The sequence below is a fragment of the Beta vulgaris genome, chromosome 5 (genome assembly GCF_026745355.1).
Source record: "Beta vulgaris subsp. vulgaris cultivar EL10 chromosome 5, EL10.2, whole genome shotgun sequence".
In the NCBI taxonomy this organism is placed as follows: Eukaryota; Viridiplantae; Streptophyta; class Magnoliopsida; order Caryophyllales; family Amaranthaceae; genus Beta; species Beta vulgaris.
Window position 1 is genome coordinate 4163898 of NC_079206.1, and position 21220 is coordinate 4185117.

General features: G+C 35.1%; 3 protein-coding genes across 6 annotated transcripts; all 3 read left to right on the forward strand.

The window, feature by feature from the left end:
- Positions 1-345: 345 nt before the first annotated feature.
- LOC104892285 (glutathione S-transferase T1-like) lies at positions 346-4712 on the forward strand. The gene is made up of 7 exons (XM_048645160.2): positions 346-506; positions 633-706; positions 1021-1081; positions 1187-1237; positions 2850-2929; positions 4011-4216; positions 4314-4712. The coding sequence occupies exons 1-7, from the start codon at positions 433-435 to the stop codon at positions 4464-4466; spliced, it is 699 nt and encodes a 232-aa protein (XP_048501117.1). The 5' UTR covers positions 346-432; the 3' UTR covers positions 4467-4712.
- A 5999-nt stretch (positions 4713-10711) lies between these two features.
- On the forward strand, positions 10712-14504 carry LOC104892286 (glutathione S-transferase T1). 3 transcript variants are annotated; one of them, XM_010678170.4, is made up of 7 exons: positions 10718-10875; positions 11401-11474; positions 11741-11801; positions 11919-11972; positions 13429-13508; positions 13900-14105; positions 14203-14504. In XM_010678170.4, the coding sequence occupies exons 1-7, from the start codon at positions 10802-10804 to the stop codon at positions 14371-14373; spliced, it is 720 nt and encodes a 239-aa protein (XP_010676472.2). In that variant the 5' UTR covers positions 10718-10801; the 3' UTR covers positions 14374-14504. The 3 variants fall into 3 exon arrangements, with proteins under 3 accessions (XP_048501115.1, XP_048501116.1, XP_010676472.2); XM_048645158.2 differs by lacking the exon at positions 11919-11972 and having other exon boundaries at positions 10712-10875; XM_048645159.2 differs by lacking the exons at positions 11401-11474; positions 11741-11801 and having other exon boundaries at positions 10712-10875.
- A 1844-nt stretch (positions 14505-16348) lies between these two features.
- LOC104892287 (glutathione S-transferase T1) lies at positions 16349-21046 on the forward strand. Of its 2 annotated transcripts, XM_010678171.4 has the most exons (7): positions 16350-16565; positions 16669-16742; positions 17880-17940; positions 19705-19758; positions 19929-20008; positions 20290-20495; positions 20708-21046. In XM_010678171.4, the coding sequence occupies exons 1-7, from the start codon at positions 16501-16503 to the stop codon at positions 20909-20911; spliced, it is 744 nt and encodes a 247-aa protein (XP_010676473.2). In that variant the 5' UTR covers positions 16350-16500; the 3' UTR covers positions 20912-21046. The 2 variants fall into 2 exon arrangements, with proteins under 2 accessions (XP_057250875.1, XP_010676473.2); XM_057394892.1 differs by lacking the exon at positions 19705-19758 and having other exon boundaries at positions 16349-16565.
- Positions 21047-21220: the final 174 nt, after the last annotated feature.

The window sequence follows — 21220 nt, forward strand, 5'->3', positions numbered from 1 at the left end:
ACAATTTATGAATTCATGACAAAATTTCACATCATTTGAGGTAATAAATGCTTGATTCAAATTTTTATTTCTATTTTAACCTTCTTATACATAGCCCTAAGGGCTATGTATATCATTTTCCATGAAAAAATACTAACTATTTATAAACAAATTAACACTTAAACCGATTTTCAAATAGAAAATATTGCCCATTTCTTTTACAAATTATATAAAACAGAGGAAATAGGTTTTAAAGTGAGATATAAAAACATAAAGTAATAGCCTAATGGGAGAAAGTAATTGGGCTTGTAACCTTTGGACTTATGAATCTTAGGTGGAAATGGGTCCATACAAATTTGTACTTGCAACTTTTCAATTTATTGTTTTTATAGAAGGTGGAGAAACTTCCTCCACTAATAGTGCAAACAAGAGATTAAAGTGAGGGAGAAAAAAATGGCAACAGAAATTCTCAAAGTTTATGGTGATCGGAAATCTCAACCAACGCGTGCTATCTTAATATTTTGCAAGTAATCTAACTCTTTCATTTTCCACTATCTTATCTATAACATACTTTTCTTTCAAAAAATTACCACCACAACAATATTTTGATCTCAACTTTAGGTTTTTTTTATTTGTGCTTTTGTATCTTTTAGAGCTAATGGAATCAACTTTGAGGAAGTGGAAATTAAACTCTTCAGTGGTGATGCCCAAACTCCGGAATTTCAAGGTATACTACATTAACATTTCTAAAGATTTTGGTGATAAAGCTAATTTTTGCTATTTCGGTTTCTTTTGGGAAATAATATGAGTTTGTCTTGTAAGAGATCGTATATTTTTAACTTAAAATTAGGCAATGGTATGCCCAATATTAAAAAGAGAATTATCCCAATAGTGACTAAATTAATTTGTTTCGGTGACTAGTGTAATTCATTTAGTGACTAGGTCTACTTTTATATTAAAATTAGCCGTTTCTTTTAATAATTTTTGTAATGTGTGGCGTGCTACATTAACCTTGAAATTATTTAATTGACCAAATTTCAGCAATCAATCCATTGAAGAAAGTCCCAGCAATATCTCATGGAGATTTTAGTCTCTTTGAGAGGTAATTGTAATTAAATCCACCTTAATTTGTTTTTGTTTTCATTTATAAATCTAGATAAGGAAGTTGTTTAGCTAAATTGGTATATATTTATCTTCGTGCTTGCAGCCATGCCATCCTCACATACCTTGCTTGTTGGTATCAAGTGTCTGATCACTGGTGAGTGGTGATCCTTTACCCTAACTATCTTCTCCCACCTGTCAAATAATTATCCGTAAGTGTCTCGGACAATATCCCAAGTTGTTACTTTTCATAATTTTTTGCCTAGTGAGGAAAAATTGACGTAATGACATTATAAACAATTGCATGAAATTTTGAAAAAAAAAATGTAAAAATTTGCGTATAGAAGCAATAGCTTAACTTTCTACTTAAGGAACTGGAACAAGAGTTTATGTTTAGAATAGTTTGTTGTTATTATCATAAAAATGTTAAATATCTACTTATTTGTGTAAATTTTTTAATGGGATATAATTATAATATCTTATGATATTTAATTTTAAAATACTGAATAATGTGTTATATTGGATTCATGGTTAAACTTTTACTTTTTCATTTTAAAGGTAATGCGTTATTGTTTGGTTTAGTTGATTGGAAGATTCGACCTTGTAATCTTATGATACTTGGGGGTAGGGATTCCCTTTACTATTCCTTCATACTCTCAAGTTTTTGACCTGCAAATAGGGGTGTAAGCGGTCTACGAAAAGTCCAGAGTCCAATCCAGTCCAGTCCAAACTTGTCGGACTGGACTGGACTGAAAATTTTTCGGATTGGACTCGGACTCAAATTTTCGAGTCCAGATATTTTTGGACTGGATTTGGACTAATCCCTTTGGAGTCCAATAAGTCTAGTCCAGTCCAAAAATATTTTTATATATAATATATATATTTAATACATATATAATGTATATATTAAAAAATTGATACTATTTTTAAAATTTTAGAGTTTTCTACCTTCTCTCTCTAAATATTTCAACTGGCGCCAGACAATTTTACTTGGCGCCAGACTATTGCACTTAGCTCCATTTGTTAAATAAGTAAATTATACTAGCAGTACTGCATTAGTAGGCTAGTAGCCGACTAATTCTGTCTCACTTCACTCCTCAGTCCTTACTACTCACTTCCTCTTACTCTTCATTTTCTTTCTACCTCGCTGTCTCGACTCTCGCATTTTCTATTTCTCCCTCAGATTATTTCTCAGTCTCTCTGCTTCATCTCAACTTAGATCAAGGTAAGTATCTAATTCAACTTTTTATTCATAGTATTTTACTTTAATTTAAGCTTTCAATCTAATTTTTGGATATTGATAACTGAATCATATGTAAAACGCTCAAGCATCTCAAAAACATTGTGAATCATTGAATCTAAATTGGGAAAAAGATATAATAATCGGACTGGACTGGACTGGATTTGGACTCAAGAAAAAATTATCGGACTGGATTGGACTGGACTCAAAAAATATTTGGATCGGACTTGGACTCAATTTCTCGAGTCCAAAAAACTTTGGACTGAATTTGGATTTGACCAAGTCCAATCCAGTCCAATCCACTTACACCCCTACCTGCAAATGCTAGACTAATAAGAACATCGTGAGTTGAGGTCTAAGGCTCTAAGCAAAGTACTTTTATACCAATGTGGCAAAGACTAAAGAGGACACTCATTCAATTATTTTTTCCCCAATCAAATACAGTACACTTTCTTAAGTTTTTTTACAGGACTTTTTCTTAATTTCAAAACTTTTACATGTATCATCTTTTCTGAATTTAATCATGTAGGTATCCAACTGACCTTCGCAAGAGGGCTAAGATTCAATGCGTGTTGGACTGGCACCACACAACCTTACGCTATGGGTCAAGTATTATATCTATCCTTTTCTTTTTTAATAAAAAAATCTGACATAGGAGTATTATCTCTTTAATCAAGTGTTAGATTAGGTGCTCCCATGAGCAAGTATCCGTGAGTAGTAGGTGATAGCCTAGTGGTGTTGGTATTACATCCGCCCATAGAGATTATGAAATCGAGTCTTACCCCTTGTAAAGAGGGATCCCCAAATCCCTCCTTACAAGCAACTTCATCTTACCTTTTTTTAAAAAAAGAGCACGTACACTTAAAATTATATGCCCTTAACTCCCAAATCCCCCCTCGTTACAAGGGACTTCATGTTACCTTAAAATAAAAATGAACGTAAACATAGAATTATGTGCCTCCAACTCCCAAGTACTTTTTTTCGCAAATCTGTTACATACTTTGTTCAAATCAGCAAAATGTAAAATGTAAAAATATAAAATTTGCAAATAGTATGAGAAGAAACACGGCAAACACCTAGCTCAAGATCACTATGAATGCTTTGTGTGTTTTGTTCACCTTAAAATTTGCTTTACTTAATTTAAATGAACTCGTTATAACACAATTTATCACTTTATGAAATTTATCATAGTTTTTTTCCCTTAAAACTTATCTTATGCCAAAAAGAATTGGCCAAAATGGTCATTGAAGCAAATGCAATGTTGTAATCATTGTTGTTAAAATCCCGATCCGGACCTTACTATTCTAATGATCCGGAAGGACCTCATTGATCCAGATCCTACTTAGGATCCTACGATTCAATCTACCGCTTCGATCCTACCAACTCCTACGATCCAAAGTAGGATCCCGATCCTGATAACATTGGTCGTACTACTTAACGTCAATATTGTAATTTATCATTTTCTACATCCTTATAATTTCATATATTTTTAGCTAGCTATATGTTCATTGATATAGAAGTATTTGGCTCAATAATGAGTGTACCTACCATCCACTGTCATAAAAGTATCTAAATCCAATTCCCATAATAATTTTTGTGTACCAAAATTTTACACCTTCAAGGCATACATCAAACATCACTATTTATTATCTAATCTTTTACTTATCATAATCTCTTTGGGTGACCCCAGCAAGATACCTGATAAACACAGTATTGGCGCCTGTCTTTGGAAAATCTCCAAATCCTGAAGCTGCAGCTGAATATGAACAGAAGTTGGTCGAATCCTTTTCTACCATTGAGACATTGTGGCTTAAGAGCGACGCCAAATTCTTGTTAGGCAACGATAAACCTTCTGTTGCTGATCTTTCTCTCGTTTGCGAAATCATGCAACTTCATGTAAACTAAACTAGCTCTAATCACCAAATTTTATCTAATCTTCAATATAAAGGTGACTAATTGTTTTTTGGTTTACTAATGTTTTTTTTTTGGATAGATGATATCTGAGGAGAAAAGAAACCGAATTTTAGGCCCATACAAGAAAGTTCAGCAATGGATTGAGAATGTGAAAGTGGCTATGGATCCTCATTTTGATGAAGTTCACCAACATCTATTGGATGCTATTGCCACCTTTGAGCAGAAGCCTTAATAATAGGAAATTTGATTATCTATGTGTTGTTTGCAGATACAACTTCTCTGATAGAGTATAGATTTATTCCTGGAGCCTCAATGGATTGAGGCTCCAGGAATAAGCTGATGGTTGAGGCCTCAGGAATAGATTTATACTCTGTCATTCTCCTTTAAACTTTTACATCTCTTTGCATTATATATTGTCAATTTTTCAAATATATATTTAATAAGAGAAAAAGAAATATGTGTCATTTCTTTTTATTCCCTCTCATGATGTCATCAGTACTAGGAATATCAGCATAGGGATCAGCAGCCACTACTCTCTGATATGAATAAATGTGCTGTACTTTTTGTCTTCTAGCTAGTCTCTCCTTTCATGTTTGTCTAGTAGTGAGAATATATTAAGCTTGGTGTAATCGTTACTCAGTGGTTTTTTGCATATCAATATCATTAGAAGACTACAAAATATCTTCTCCTCTATTCTCCATTTCTTCTCTATTTCTCCCTCATCTTTGTGTGTTATTCATTGTTGCAGTTGTGAATTGTTACTGACTGATTGTGCAAGGATTCAATCAGTTATCATGGTATCAGAGCTTGGTGACGCCATATGCAACTGAATACTCACACTCAAAGTTCCCTGCTTTGAGACTCTCAAAAATCTCATCTTTGAATATCATCCAGTCTTCTTTGTTTCTCCTCTTTCTATCTGATTTCTTCTCTTCTTTCTTAAACCCTCAAGATGTCAAGATTAAACTTCACAGATATGCAAAACCCCTTATTTCTACACCCCTCAGATAGTGCTACTTCAATCTATGTAGACAAACTGCAAGGAGCTGCAGACTACAGGTCATGGAGAAGGAGTATGGAGATTAATCTATCTTCAAAGAGGAAGCTAGGCTTTGTGACTGGGAACACAGTCAGAGACGCCACAGATGAGTTAAAAGCTGAACTTTGGGGCATATGTAATAACATGGTTGTAGCTTGGATTCATAATAATGTATCACCAGCTATAAAAAAATCCATATTATTTGTAAACAATGCCAAAGATATCTGGAAACAATTGGAAACCAGATTTGCCCTCACAAATGGTTCCAGGAAATACAAGTTAAACAAAGATTTGTATGAAACCAAACAAAACCTATCATCTGTGAATGATTATTACACTGCATTGACCATGATTTGGGAAGAGTTGGAATGTATGACCTTGATGCCTGTGATAGCTAACCCCACTCCTGAAATACAAGAATTTATAAATGCTGTGAACTCTCAAAAGGAAGAGTCTAGACTCTTTCAATTTCTGAATGGTCTAGATACCAAATATGGACCTCAAAGAAGCCAAATACTTATGATGAGTCCCTTGCCAAGTGTAGAGACTGCTTGTTCTGTGTTACAGCAAGAAGAGTCTCAAAGAGAGGTTTTAAAATCTTACAAACCAGAGATGGAAATGTCAGCTATGTATGGTAGATTTCAAAATGAGAAATCAATGTCCTGCAAAGCATGTGGGAAAGTAGGGCACACTGCTGATAAATGCTGGACAGTTGTAGGTTTTCCCAAAAATCATCCCAGGTACAACAGACAAACTGGGAAAGCACCACAAAAGGAACAAGTGGGAATGGCTAACCCTAGGTGGATCTATAACAAACCTAGCTATCCTAAGGTAGCTGCCAATGTATCTCAGGGGGGGTCAGGAGTTCTGTTCACTCAGCAGCAGTTGGATCAAATAGCAAGGTTAATTCCTGCTATAACAACTCAGATGCAAACAAGAGAACATGTAACAGATGAAGATGCTGATGATCACTTCTCAGGCATGATTTCATGCTTTCAGGCCTCATGTGCATCAAATGAGTGGATCATTGATTCAGGGGCGTCAGATCACATGACTCCATCCCTACAACACATGAGCAAAGTCATTGTGATGACAGATTGTCCAAGCATAAACTTACCTACTGGAGCCACTGCTGAGATCACCCACATGGGAAAAGTTGTCATATCATCTGAGTTGTCATTGGAGAAGGTACTATGTGTTCCAAATTTTCAATACAATTTACTTTCAGTTCAGAAATTGGTGAAAGATAGTAATTGTGAAATAGAGTTCTTGCCTGAATATTGCATAATCAGAGATAGAACCACAAAAAAGGTGAAGAAAATAGGACAAGCAAAAAATGGCTTGTACTACTTGTGTGCTGACAGCCAACCCTCAAACACTCAACCTCACTCTAACCTGACTGTAAAAAAACCTCCACAAATTCACAAAAACCCTTTGAACTCACCTAAAACTAAACCTGATCTGTTTGCTCTTTGGCACCACAGATTGGGTCATGCCTCCCTTTCTAAGCTACAATTCATAACCATAGTCAAACCACACATACACAACACCAACCCTATATGTATAACCTGTCCAATGTCTAAGTTCACAAAGCTGCCTTTCACTCTGAGTGAGTCACATGCATCTGAACCCTTTGAGTTGATACACATGGATATCTGGGGACCTTATAGAGTGTGCACAAGGGGTAAATATAGGTATTTCTTGACAATAGTGGATGATCATACAAGATCCACATGGATATACCTGCTCCAACTCAAGTCTCAGTCACTTGAAACTCTGGAAACTTTCTTACAATATGCCAAAAACCATCACAACAAAACAATATTGTACATAAGATCTGACAATGCATTAGAGTTTGATGATCAACCTTGCAGGGAATTCTTTGCTAAAAATGGCATCATACATCAAACTTCATGTGTCAAAAGGCCTGAACAAAATGCTAGAGTTGAACGAAAGCATAGACACATATTGGAAATATCTAGAGCAATGAGATTTCAAGTTGCCCTACCTTTGAAGTATTGGGGTGACTGTGTTATGACAGCAACTCACATCATCAACAGGTTGCCTGTTGAAGTGTTGAATCACAAGACACCATATGAGGTGTTACATAAAAAGGAACCTGAATACAAGCACCTAAGGGTGTTGGGATGCTTGACATTTGCTAGCAATCCTGATCAGTCTGGTGACAAGTTCTCTCCTAGAGGAGTTTCATGTGTGTTCATGGGATACCCACCTACTCAGAAAGGGTATAAGCTACTCAACCTTCTAACCATGCAGATGTTTGTCTCTAGAGATGCAACCTTCCATGAAAATGTCTTTCCCTTCCAAGCCAACACTGAACACAACTACATGAAGCCTATACCTGACCCTAAACCTAGTGATGATAAACCTGCATTTGATGATGACTGGTGGATTGTTGATGAACTTGAACCTGAAACACCTAGCCCTACACCACATACACCAAACAACCCCCCACAAACACCACCCACATCTCCTGAAACACAATCCCAACATGCTCATGAACCACATTCTACTGCTGAAACCCACACCAACTCAACACCACCAGCACCAAGAAGATCCACTAGAACACTAACTCAACCTCACTGGATGCAAGACTATCAGGTGAACATGGCTGCACCTATAGTAAAAGTTGCAACAACTCACATCAACCCATCTTTCTTTTGCTTCATGACTACTCTCACTGAAAAACCTTGATCCTACCACCTTCAAACAAGCAGTTACACAGCCCAAATGGGTGGCAGCAATGAATACAGAGCTGGAAGCTCTAGAAGATAATGAAACCTGGATAGTAACACCTTTGCCTCCTGGCAAGACAACCATTGGATGTAAATGGTTGTACAAGACAAAGTATAATGCTAATGGCTCTGTAGAAAGGTGTAAGTCAAGGCTAGTAATACTTGGATGTAATCAAAAATATGGAGAAGATTACATAGAGACATTTGCACCAGTTGCAAAAATGTCTACAGTGAGAACTGTGCTTGATGTAGCTGCAATTCATGATTGGTACACCACTCAAATGGATGTTACCAATGCTTTTTTGCATGGAGAATTGTGTGAGAATGTGTACATGAAGATGCCACAAGGGTATACACACCCTAGCAGCAGAATTTCATTGAATTATGTTCCTGAAAAAACAACAGGAAGCTTAGTGTGCAAGCTTCAAAAATCCCTCTATGGATTGAAACAGGCACCAAGGCAGTGGTTCTCAAAATTATCTCTCACTCTCATGACCTTTGGTTATATTCAGTCAAAGGCAGACTACAGTTTGTTCACAAAAACAGATCAAACACATATCACTTTAGTGTTGATATATGTTGATGACTTGTTGATCTGAGGCAACAGCCAGCAAGCCATCAACACTCTCAAGCACATGTTGAGTGATACATTTCACATGAAAGACCTATGTGAGCTGAGATACTTCCTAGGGCTGGAGATAGACAGATCAAGTGCTGGTTTCTTTGTGTCACAAAAGAAATATACTTTGGATTTGTTAAGGGAATATGGTGTGATGGGTGCCAAGCCTCTTCAACTCCCTATGGATCCCAATCTCAAGCTCACAGCTGACAAAGGTGAGCCAATTCCCTCACCAACAACCTATCAGAGGCTGTTAGGAAAACTCATCTACCTTACCATCACACGCCCAGACATAGCATTCACTGTTCAATTGCTAAGTCAACATATGCACATGCCCACAACTGTACATATGCAGGCTGCTAGGAGACTTCTCAGGTACTTACTTGGATCCTATTCACAAGGAATCCTACTTGCCTCATCTTCAGGGGCTACTCTCACAGCCTATTGTGATAGTGACTGGCCAGCTGTCCCATGTCACGAAGGTTCACTTCAGGGTACTGTATTCTCCTAGGTACATCTCCCATATCTTGGAAAGTGAAGAAACAGACTGTGGTAGTCAGATCATCAGCTGAAGCTGAATATAGATCAATGGCTATCACCACATGTGAAGTCACTTGGCTCACTACTTTGCTCAAAGACCTGGGTCTCAAGCACTTGCCACCAGCAATCTTAAACTGTGACAATCAAGCTGCATTAGCAATTGCAGCTAATCCAGTTCTGCATGAAAGAACAAAGCACCTGGAAGTGGATTGTCATTATATCAGAGACAAGATACAATCTGGAGATATCACTACTGCTTATGTTCCATCTAAAAATCAAGTCGCTGACATTCTCACCAAGATCCTACCAGTCACTCAGCATCAACACTTACTGGCCAAGCTGGGAGCTATTACGTACTCCTCATCACTCCCAGCTTGAGGGGGAGTAATAAGAGAAAAAGAAATATGTGTCATTTCTTTTTATTCCCTCTCATGATGTCATCAGTACTAGGAATATCAGCATAGGGATCAGCAGCCACTACTCTCTGATATGAATAAATGTGCTGTACTTTTTGTCTTCTAGCTAGTCTCTCCTTTCATGTTTGTCTAGTAGTGAGAATATATTAAGCTTGGTGTAATCGTTACTCAGTGGGTTTTTTGCATATCAATATCATTAGAAGACTACAAAATATCTTCTCCTCTATTCTCCATTTCTTCTCTATTTCTCCCTCATCTTTGTGTGTTATTCATTGTTGCAGTTGTGAATTGTTACTGACTGATTGTGCAAGGATTCAATCAGTTATCAATATTGTCAGGAATAGAAGTATTATATTTCCTCTATATTGTAATATTGTTTAGGTTGATTGTTAATAATAAATTGGGACTTTTTGTTCAAGTAGTAATTTAAGTGATTATAGTGGGCTGGTCCTCTTGCCAAGACGGTAAGGACCTTCGTTTACTGAATAAGAGGGTGTTTGGTATAGAAAAAATTGATGTAGGAAACATATTCAAATAAGTGTTTGAATTTCTAATTGTTTGGTATGACTGTTAAGTAACGAATACCGTTTCCGAAGGAATTCACAATTCCCCTATTTGTTACCTTTATCAAATTAGTGGAAACAAATCACGTTTTTTTCCTCAATCATAAACCTTTCAATTGTTTCCATTCCACTAGAATATCAACCAACTATTAAAGCTAACAATTATTATTTCCATCTTCCCTCCTTATCCAGATCCTTTCTTTTTCGTTTTCATTAATCATACCATGTAAGTGTGAAGTTGATCCATATGTATAAATGATCCATTGATCCTACGTTGATAACATGTAAGGGTGAAGTTGATCCATATGTATAAATGATCCTATGTCACTATGTGGGAAGGATCATATGATGACATGAATGAAGCCAAATTACAGGATCACCTTGAGAACTCTGCAATATGGATCACTATCACAATCTTTGGCTTGTGTGTTTTCAAGTTTTGTAGGCGCCAATATAATTCACTAACGCTATGCTGGTGACATCTGCTCAACTCTCAAAACACCATCTGATCCTAATACAACATTTGTCTCAATACTTCCTAGTTCCTACTTATATAGTTATATGTATATAGTTTTGTGCGCTCTCACATATAACTTAGGATTGTGCACGAAGAGACACAAAGAAAGAGAGAGATATGACAACAGAAGTGCTGAAAATTTATGGTGATCGCAAGTCCCAACCTACGCGTGCTGTCATGTTGTTCTGCAAGTATGCATCTCGTCCTTTCCATATGATAAATTTGCATATATCATATGCTTGATAAGTTGATATAGTTTTGTCATGAAAGAAAAAATTAGTTCGTTCACTAAGATGATTATTGCATACTTCCTCCATCTTTTTTAGTTCTCGCTTTTTTATTTTGCATGTTTGCCAAAGCAAAAATTTAAACATTAATATATTAAATTATATAAAAGTAAAATTATAAAAATTCGATTATTTGAAGATATATATATCAAGACGAATCTAATTAAATTCTATGAGATTTATAAATCACACAAAATGGTCAAAGTAAAATATGAAAATAGTGTCAAAGTCAAAATGGTAAAAATAAAAAACAGAGGAGGTATATATAAAGCACAAAAACCTTCCAACCATGAGGTTTGGCTGAAATTGTAACGTTTTCGTTTATAAAGCCTAAACCATCTTGTGCTAATGGAACTTATGTGACTGAACGGACCTAAGGTTTTCTCATTAACACGAGCACGCGCATCAATTGACATATTATTGTTGCAGTCTTAATGGAATTGAGTTCGAGGAGCATACAATTGAGCTTTTCAATCAAGAACACTTGTCCCCTGAATTTCAAGGTGCCTGGTTTTCCTGATATAGTACTAGTGACTTTACCATATATAGAAGAGAGTTTATATGAGAATACATACTTACATGAGAAATGAGAATGAATTTTACACGCTACAACTCTTATGTTGTAACTCTAATCCAATCATGTGGTTGAGATTCATTACATTTCTCATTTCTCATGTAAGGAGCATTCTCATGTGATCTAGCTCCTCTGATAATCCTAATAAAGTGTGTTATGTACTTATGTCGATGAATTGTGATGATGAACTTGCAGAGATAAATCCTGTAAGAGAAATTCCTGTCATTTTTCATGGGGATTTGAGGTTGTTCGAGAGGTAATTACACTTTGATATCATTTCTAACCATCAAAGTCTCTTAATTTAATTACTAGGCCAGTAATTTAAATTGCTCATCTACTATAGTTTATATATATTGTTTTCACATTTTTGCAGTCATGCAATCCTCATCTACCTAGCCTCCGTCTTTCCTGATGTTGCAAATCATTGGTATAGTTCTTTATATATATATATATATATATATATATATATATATATATATATATATATATATATATATATATATTATATATATATATATATAATTATCGAGTTCTTTTATTGATTATATGATTTAATGCCCAAAAATATGATCTAAATCTTAATTCCTGATTCTTGCATGGTTATTTTGGTGCTTCCTAGTTTATATCTTTGTATCTCCTTGTTGGGCTTTTGTGGAGCAATCCGACTTGCGTGGACCCGGTTCACACTAAAAATAGTGTAGACCAGGTCTAGGCACGTGACCCGTTATTTCACTTTAACATACACTATATCATTTTAACATACATTATATCATTATAACATACACTATATCACTTTAACATACACTATATCACTTTAACATACACTATATCATTTTAACACACCCTATATCACTTTAACACACCCTATATCACTTTAACATACAATACTATATCACTTTAACATACACTATATCATTGTAACATACACTATATCATTTTAATATACACTATATCATTTTAACATACACTATATCACTGTAACATACACTATATCATTTTAATATACACTATATCATTTTAACATACACTATATCATATCAATATACACTATCATAAACTCACGTGATATGGATCGGGTGCACACTAATTAGTGTGCACCGGGTTCATATTAGTTTTTTTATTTGTGGAGCTTGAGCAAATAAACAAAGCTCACATGGAAGCTTCGAAGCCTCGGCCCATCGTCATGCATTCTCGGCCCAGCAGCACAGTCCAAGGGCGAAGCAGGAACCCCCAACCCAGTTTGCTTGGGCTTGGGCAGGTCAGGGGCCGAGCGGGCTGTTGTTACTTGAGTGATTCTGCCTTCAAGGTAGAATGTGTCTTGTACGCCTGCACTAGGCGGGCTGACCATGGCTCGGGTGGGCCTGTGGAGGCTGCGATGAAACTGCCTTCGAGGCAAAACCTTGGTCCTCTTTTGTGCCCGATCGGGGAGGCGGGCTTGTAGCCCGGGTGGGGGCGTCTTCGCGCTCGTCTGGACAATCCAGATCTGACGGGATTTTTTGTGATTTTCTGCTTTATTTAATCTCGACGCTTGATTTGTATTAACCCCTAAAAGTATATGAATCCCACTCTTTTATGTGTTAGGTTATCATTTACAAAAAGAGTGATCAACTTAGGGTTTAGTGAAAGAGGTGAGAGAAAATAACATTAAATTCATCCATTAATGCTTGTACTGTTCATCCATTTTCTTCACTAATCAAAGTACTTGCTTTGTGGGTTTTTTTTTTATACTCGGATTTTCCCACGTTACTCGATGTGTTTTTCATTGCTTTCTCATTTGTTCTTAGTTTCATTACTTTTCATCTTATTGTTGATTAGTGGTAATACACTTACAACTAATTAGTTAGTTTGCTTAATCTAATTCTCAACACTCCTAAAATTTCTAGGTATCCAGCGGATGCAAAGAAGAGGGCTCTAGTGCATTCGGTGTTGGATTGGCATCATTGCCATTTACGCCGTGGTGCAAGTAATAACTCGTAAACTCAATTCTATTAATTGCATGAAAACGGTGAGCGATACCATGTTATTAGCTTATTCTTGTCTCAAATCCTTTTGCTTCAGCTAAACTGTTATGTTTCATTCAAGGTAGACTTGTCTAAAATTGATAATCAACTCCAAGGAGTGATTAACCCCACACACTCGGTAGACCAAGTACCAACACATAACTACATAAGGGCATTTTTCTGATATTTGGAGCATGTAGATGGCTATAACTTTGGCCCCAACTACATAGAGGGAGTTTAAAGGTCACAAGCAAAAACCTTCCTAGGACCACTCTTGTGCTGGGACAAACAATACGCACTCTAACCTCCTGGTTACTAGTTGTGTAAATTTTTTTTTTTTCAATCATGATTCAGTGGGATATCTCTTGAATACAATACTCGCCCCAGCACGCGGCCTTACTATGAATCCTCAATCTGCTGCTGAATGTGAAAAGATATTGAATTCGGCGTTGTGGCATATGGAGTCTTTCTGGCTTAAGGATACAGGAAAATTCTTACTGGGTTATGACCAACCATCTATAGCTGATCTTAGCCTTGTATGTGAACTTATGCAATTTGAGGTAATTAATATGCTCTTAAACTTTCCTCTATATTCACTCTATGTTTTTCCTAGTATATATATGATGGTACTGTGTAGTAAGTTATTTTGTTTTGTAGGTTTTGGATGCAGAAGAGAAAAATAATATTTTCAGCCCGTACAAGAAAGTTCAGCAATGGATTGAAAACATCAAAGAGGCTACAAGGCCTCAATTTGATGATGTTCACAAACATCTTCTGTTTGAGGATCGCCCTCGATTTAGAGAAGCTGTTGGTAGGAGTGCAAGCTAATTAATCAGTTGTTCTTTGTTAATAAGCTCCCGTAATTGTTTGTTTGTTTGTTGTATGATGTTCACGAACTGATACAGCTGAAAAATAACAGAGCAATTAAGGGAATATTATATAAAATAATTTCTGGAGTATTTCATGAGTTCTTCGACTCGAGTATTGAGTAGCTCGGCTTGACTTATTAGTATGTCGAGTCAAGCTTACTCAAGTTGAGTTTTGACCGATTCGAGTTCGAGTAGCTCGTGAGTGCGACTTATTGTTCCCCCTATTAGTGAACATAAGAAGGCATAAGCAAGGCTTTCCTTTCGACAAAGAATTACCCTTTTTATCTATTTTTTTTCGAGACACACATATTTGACCATTAATATGATCAATTAATAATTAATTAAGATTGAAAAATAGCATATTGAGAGTACATATTGAAATGAATCATACAAAATTTTCCATATTGATGATAAATTGAGTTAAATGACTCCAATTAGGGGTTAACTAGTTATTAGGTCCGGGCTATGTCCCGGGTAAGAAAAATTTCATTTATTAATATTGTACCTTAATATGATATCACTAAGGGTGCGTTCTATTCAACTTATTGGCTCTGAACTTATTGGACCTTATCTGAACTGAACTTATTGAACCTGAACTGAACTTATTGGAACTTATTAAACCTGATTGGACCTGATTCAACTTATTGGACCTTATTGGACCTTATTGACCTTATTGAAACTTATTAGACATTATTGGCCCTGATTGAAACTTATTAGACCTTATTGGACCTGATTGAAACTTATTAGACCTTATTGGACCTGATTGAAACTTATTTGACCTTATTAGACAAAAAAATTGATCATTAATAACATAAATATTACCACTAACGTAAATACTACCCCTCAAAATTTTTTATGGAGTAATAATTATCATAATTCGTCCTTTAAAAAATAATGATTATTAATTATCTCTTATGATAATTAATTTAACAAAAAAAAATTACTATTTATATATTTGCCTATACATAACTTTCACCACTAATATATCTAATAGTCTTGTTTTGATTTTATAAAACATTAGTAGAAAAGCAAAATTTTTAATATGAATATAAAATAATAGACATAATACAAATAAATAATAAAATAATAGACATAATACAAATAAATAATAAAATAATAGACATAATACAAATAAATAATAAAATAATGTAATTATAATTATTATTGCAAAATATTGTAATTATAATTATTATTATTGTTAACCTTAATTATTTGACCATGATTATAATATTATTTAATAGCAATATGAATAATCAAATAATAGACAATAATTCAAGTATAATACTATACATTGTGGTACTTTAATAAAAAATTCTAATAATAACATAATCAACTAATAGTAATATGAATAATGAAATAATAGACATAATACAAATAAATAATAAAATAATACACTAATACAAGTATAATATTATATAATCATTGTGGTACTTTAATTAAAATTCTAATAATAACATCATCAGCTAATAGTGATATGAAATTATGAATAACAAAATAATGGACAATAATACAAATATTTATTAAACATTGACTATTTGGACCTTATTGGACCTTATTAGACCTGATTGGAACTTATTGCACCTGATTGGAACTTATTGGATCTTATTAGACCTTATTGGAACTTATTGCTCTTATTTAGACCTTATTGCAACTTATCTGAACTTATTGGACCTGAAACTTAATTTTTTAAGTTAAGCAGAACGCACCCTCAATCAGGTCCAATAAGTTGAATCAGGTCCAATCAAGTTTAATAAGTTACAATAAATTCAGTTCAGATAAGGTCCAATAAGTTGAAGAGAACGCACCCTTAGGACAATAATTTTTTAATAAGGTAGTTTCTCGCAAAAAATTGAAAATTAAAAGTAATTTATGATAAAAAAAAATCCTAAAATGTATGATCATTTATAACTAGTATGGACGGGCCCACCTGATCAACTTCTTCCAATCTCAGATCTTTCATGTCCTTTCACTTCCAAATTGGCGCCGTAGTGCACTGCAAACTAGCATTCGCAGCAATTCTATTTACAAAACTTAATCTTGCTCAAATAATCAGATATCAGCGTACTTTATCTAAACTTTTTTTAAGATGACTCTCAAAGTTTTTGCGGATCGTATGTCGCAGCCTTCTCGAGCTGTGATTTTATTCTGCAAGTATTCAATTTTTCTCTCTCTTCCTTTAAATTTCGTCTTCTATTTCTCTTCAATTTGGTACTTGATTGAGGGTTTTACTTTGATTTTTTTTTATTTGTTGCAGGCTTAACAAAATCAATTTCGAGGAGGTTAGAATTGATCTTTTTAAGCGCCAGCATTTTTCTCAAGAATTTGCTGGTAAATTTCTTTTCCCCAATTTTTCGTTCTAATTGTGGTTGAGAATTTCGCTGATTTAGGTTTTATGAATGTCTGATAACTAAAATTGTTCAAACAGGAATTAAATTGAACTATAACTTTTTCCAATTGGTATAAAGATGTATTAGTTTCATGTGAAATTCTTTTCCCGTGTTTTGTTTGCAGTAAATTGTATTCTTGGGAAATTTTGCTACTTTTAATTGGGAAACTTTGATAAATCAGTTTATGTTTGTTGTGGGTGTTGTAACACATGCAACTAATGATAGCAAAGATAATGAACAATCGACACGAGAATTAACGTGGCTCACTAACAAATTAACAATGTGTTTAGCTACGTCCATGGGAACATAAACGATTTTATTATGTTTAGGAGAGAGTACAAAATACAGAGGCAGAGTTTAATATTAGGGTTTATATAGTTCCCTACTACTTAACCTAAACAGATGGGCCTAAACCCAAAACTGATAAATAATTTAAGGCATAGTTCAACAGTGGGAATTGCAGCTATCATGTTTGCTAATAACTAACCATGCATGTATCTCAAAGACATTCGCAAGTACTTAATCGTCGAATTGCTTTTATCATTTATGGGAAGATCTTTGAGTTAAAATTATTTTGATTGTTTTGAAATAGTGCTCAAAAGTTTAGGAACTAAATCTTGTTCCAAGCATGAGAAAGGCATATTTTATGTATATTCTTTGTGGGTTTTAAAGTAATAGAAGCAATTGTTGGAGAGGAGACTCAGCTTGATCAATTTCGTTAAAAATTGTAGAGCTGATTTGCATTTTGCTTGAGTGAGGCAAATTTTTCTTACTGCATATGAGAGAAAGAACCCCTTGGCAGCTCAAAATTTTCTCTTCTAATATTCAACGATTGGTTCCGTTGTATAGGCTGTGAGTCGAGAGAGAAGTGTTAAGTTAATGAATAGAGTATTTTGTCTGAATATCTATGAAATTTAATGGAGAAGTTTGCTGGCTGTTCATTCTACCTTCCTTCCCTGCTTACCGAATATCTGTATTGATCCATTCATTATATTCTTTCTTCTTCTTTTAATGACGCTTGTGTTCTTTAACTACTAAAAAGCTTATCATGTAACTTGTTCATGATCACCAAATCCAGAGATAAACCCACTGCGGCAAGTTCCTGCAATAGTTGATGGAAGATTTAAGCTGTATGAAAGGTAATTCTTACATTTACATCTCAGACTAGAGTGGTCCCTTAATGAGATTAGATGGTCATTCCATTTCCCTTCTCTATTTCCTATTTTGTTGGCATATTTGGTATTCTAATAAGTTAATTCTCTGTACTGACTTAATGACTTGAAAGACTGAGAAGTTGATCATCCTGCAAAGAAAATTAGCTACAGGGATTCAGCAAATAAGTGAAAATTATAGTCCTTGATTGGTGCAACAACATGGAAAGGAAAATTGTACTACTCTCATCTCAGATCTAGTAGTGAGTGGAGAAGCTGTTTTCTTCTACTTTAAGTTTCTTATGTTCTAGCAAGTTAGCAGCATTCAGAGTGATTAAGGAAGATACATGGTTTGCCACCATTCAAGCAAAAACAACAGCAACATCTAAGGATAGATTCTTTTCAAGTAGGGTGTTAGAATGACCATATGTATGCAGCTCATGCCATAAAGGCCTATAAAAGAAGGAGCTTTTACAGGACCCGCATATTTTGGTCTTATATAATGCAAGAACATAATAAGCAAAGAGTTAAGAATGTTTTTTTCCTCTTCTAGTTTTGGCATAAGATTTGGGGAGAACAAGTTGATGTTTGATTTTTGCACAAGTTTAAAAATAGTTATTGGATGTATGCAAGAAAAGTGGAGGTAAATGAAGAGGAAAAAAAAGTCTGATGAAAAAGAGAAAAAGGGTTAATGTAGTGGGAAGTATTAAGGGAAAGAAATTATTTAGAAGATTAACTTTTAGTTTACACAAACTGGAAGTTTGGGACATTCGAATAGTAGGTAGTTATATGGAAGATTATTTTGGGAGGGAGAGAGTATTATTATTATTATTGTTCAACATCATCGTTCAGAATTGTAGTCATAGTAAGTAGTAGTATTAGTAGTAGATTCTCCGTACTTTTCATTTGGATACCTTTTCATAATTCCTATTGATATATACCTCCGTGTATTTTTGTCATTTGGATACCTTTTCATAATACCTTGTCATGTTTCCTACATTTTACCGTTGATAGACGTTGCATCCCCTTAATCTCTAATCACTTCAATCTTGATTTAATCTGTTCTAGAATGGTTTAATATGCAAGAAACACCACCTGAAATGCTCACACTTGGATATAAGTGTTGGACTTTGGTAAAACTTTAAGAGCTGGCATGGACGATTCGCAACTGTTACTAGGTATCTGAAATCGATGGATATTTTCCTTAATCATGAATTCCAGTTCAACCTGCCTTCCCCAAACTTACTTTCCAAGTATGCCATACAGGCCTACACTCAACTTAAACCCTTGTGACTCAAGGTTTTTTTTCCAAAATTTTAGCTTGTCATGGATGTCCTCTTTGGCCGCAGCCACTAAAGGAAAAGCTGTCAGTCAACAATAGCATACTCAAACAATCGTTGATGGAAGTCATATATTCTACAGGGAAGAGCTTTGTTACAGATTGCTAAGGGTGCTAATATTGGGAAAATTTCATATCAGGAACATAAATAGTGGGTTGCTTGCACTTATTATTCTATTACCTTTCATTGATCTAGTTGCATTATATAAAATGTGGTCGACTTTAGCAGCTTTTCTGCAAATACGCTACTGTCTTGTGAATCACAATGCTCATTCTCGTGATTTCTTCTTGCAATGTGCTAGCTTTCCTTATTTAAAACCTCCTGAAATCAGTGCAGTTCAAACATATCAACTGTATGCATCTTGTTATTTCGTATATTGTATTTCACTGACCATGACCTGAAACTTTTGCAGCCATGCAATCCTTATTTATCTATCTTGTGCATTTCCTGGAATAGCTGATCATTGGTGAGAACCTCCTCTGCTTTCACGAAAACTCTGACTCGTTCTTTCATTTATAGTACTTCTCGGACCATACTTGCCCCATCATCTAGCATATTTCTGATTTCAACTCAAGTTACCTGTTATGTTTCAATCTATGGCCTACAACTCATCATTGATCATCTTTATTGTTCAAGGTATCCTGCTGATGTTTCTAAGAGAGCTAAGATCCATTCAGTGCTGGATTGGCATCACTTGAATCTACGTTATGGAGCAAGTACGGTGATTCTCTTCTCCTTTTCCTTTTCTGTTCTCAATCTCTCCGACCTCTCTATTACATGTCCAATGTGTCTATTCTTCTCTCTCTGATCTAAAAAACTCTGCATGTTATTGACGAAAATCCATAATATATCAGTCATCAACTATGACATACATACTTTTTTGCTGGAAACAGTAATCTCGTAACATGGCTGGTAGCCTCACACGTTCTTCATCTTTATTTCAGAGCATTGTGGCTGTGGTTTTTAGTATAATAATTAATTGATTTTTGCTATCCAGTGAGATATGTTGTAAATACTACACTTGGCCCAGCACTTGGCAGACCATTAGATTCTCAAGCTGCTGCTAGAGCTGAAAAAGTATTGGATTCGTCCTTGGCGACAATTGAATCAGTCTGGCTCGAGGGGAGTGGAAAGTTCCTACTAGGTAGTAAATCGCCATCTATAGCTGACCTGAGTCTTGTCTGTGAGATCATGCAGTTAGAGGTGAGAACTTTAAACTCTATTAATATTTTTCTGTTTCCATTTTTCCTTGATAATTATTTTTTGTTTTCATCATGCTGTATAAGGCCTACGGTAATGTTGAATTTTTTTTCCGGTGAAATACACTTCAAGAGTTAAAAAGATACTCTTAAGTATTCGTTGGTGACTATTCCGGTAAGAAGGAAGAGTGACATTCAGTTTTATCTGGTTTTTAGGTTTTGGATGAGAAGGATCGTGCTAGGATACTAAATCCATACAAGAAGGTTCGAGCTTGGATTGAAGCTACAAAAGTTGCAACACATCCCCATTTCGATGATGTTCATGGAGTTCTCTTCAGAGCCAAGGCAAAATTTCAGAAGCAAAGAGAACGTGATTTAACTGCAGCCAGTTCTAATGCAAGATTGCATTCAAAGATGTAAAAGATGGTGAACATTGACTATTGCTCTTTGCTTGCAACTTTATTGTTGAGAAGTATTAATTCTATATGATATTGCTTACATTATAACTTTTGAATGGACATAGATGATATCATGATATTATAATGCCTTTCCCCACTTCATCTGCCCATTTACATTTTCTTTAAGGCTCCGTTTGCTTGGGTGAAAATCACAAATCTGAAATTAGTTTCCGTTGTTTGGTTCCATGTAAGAAATATGATGAAACGAAAATGAAAAAGAAAGTAAGGAGGTAGTGAGAGCCAAGAGGAGTGTACAAGAGAGATAAGGAAA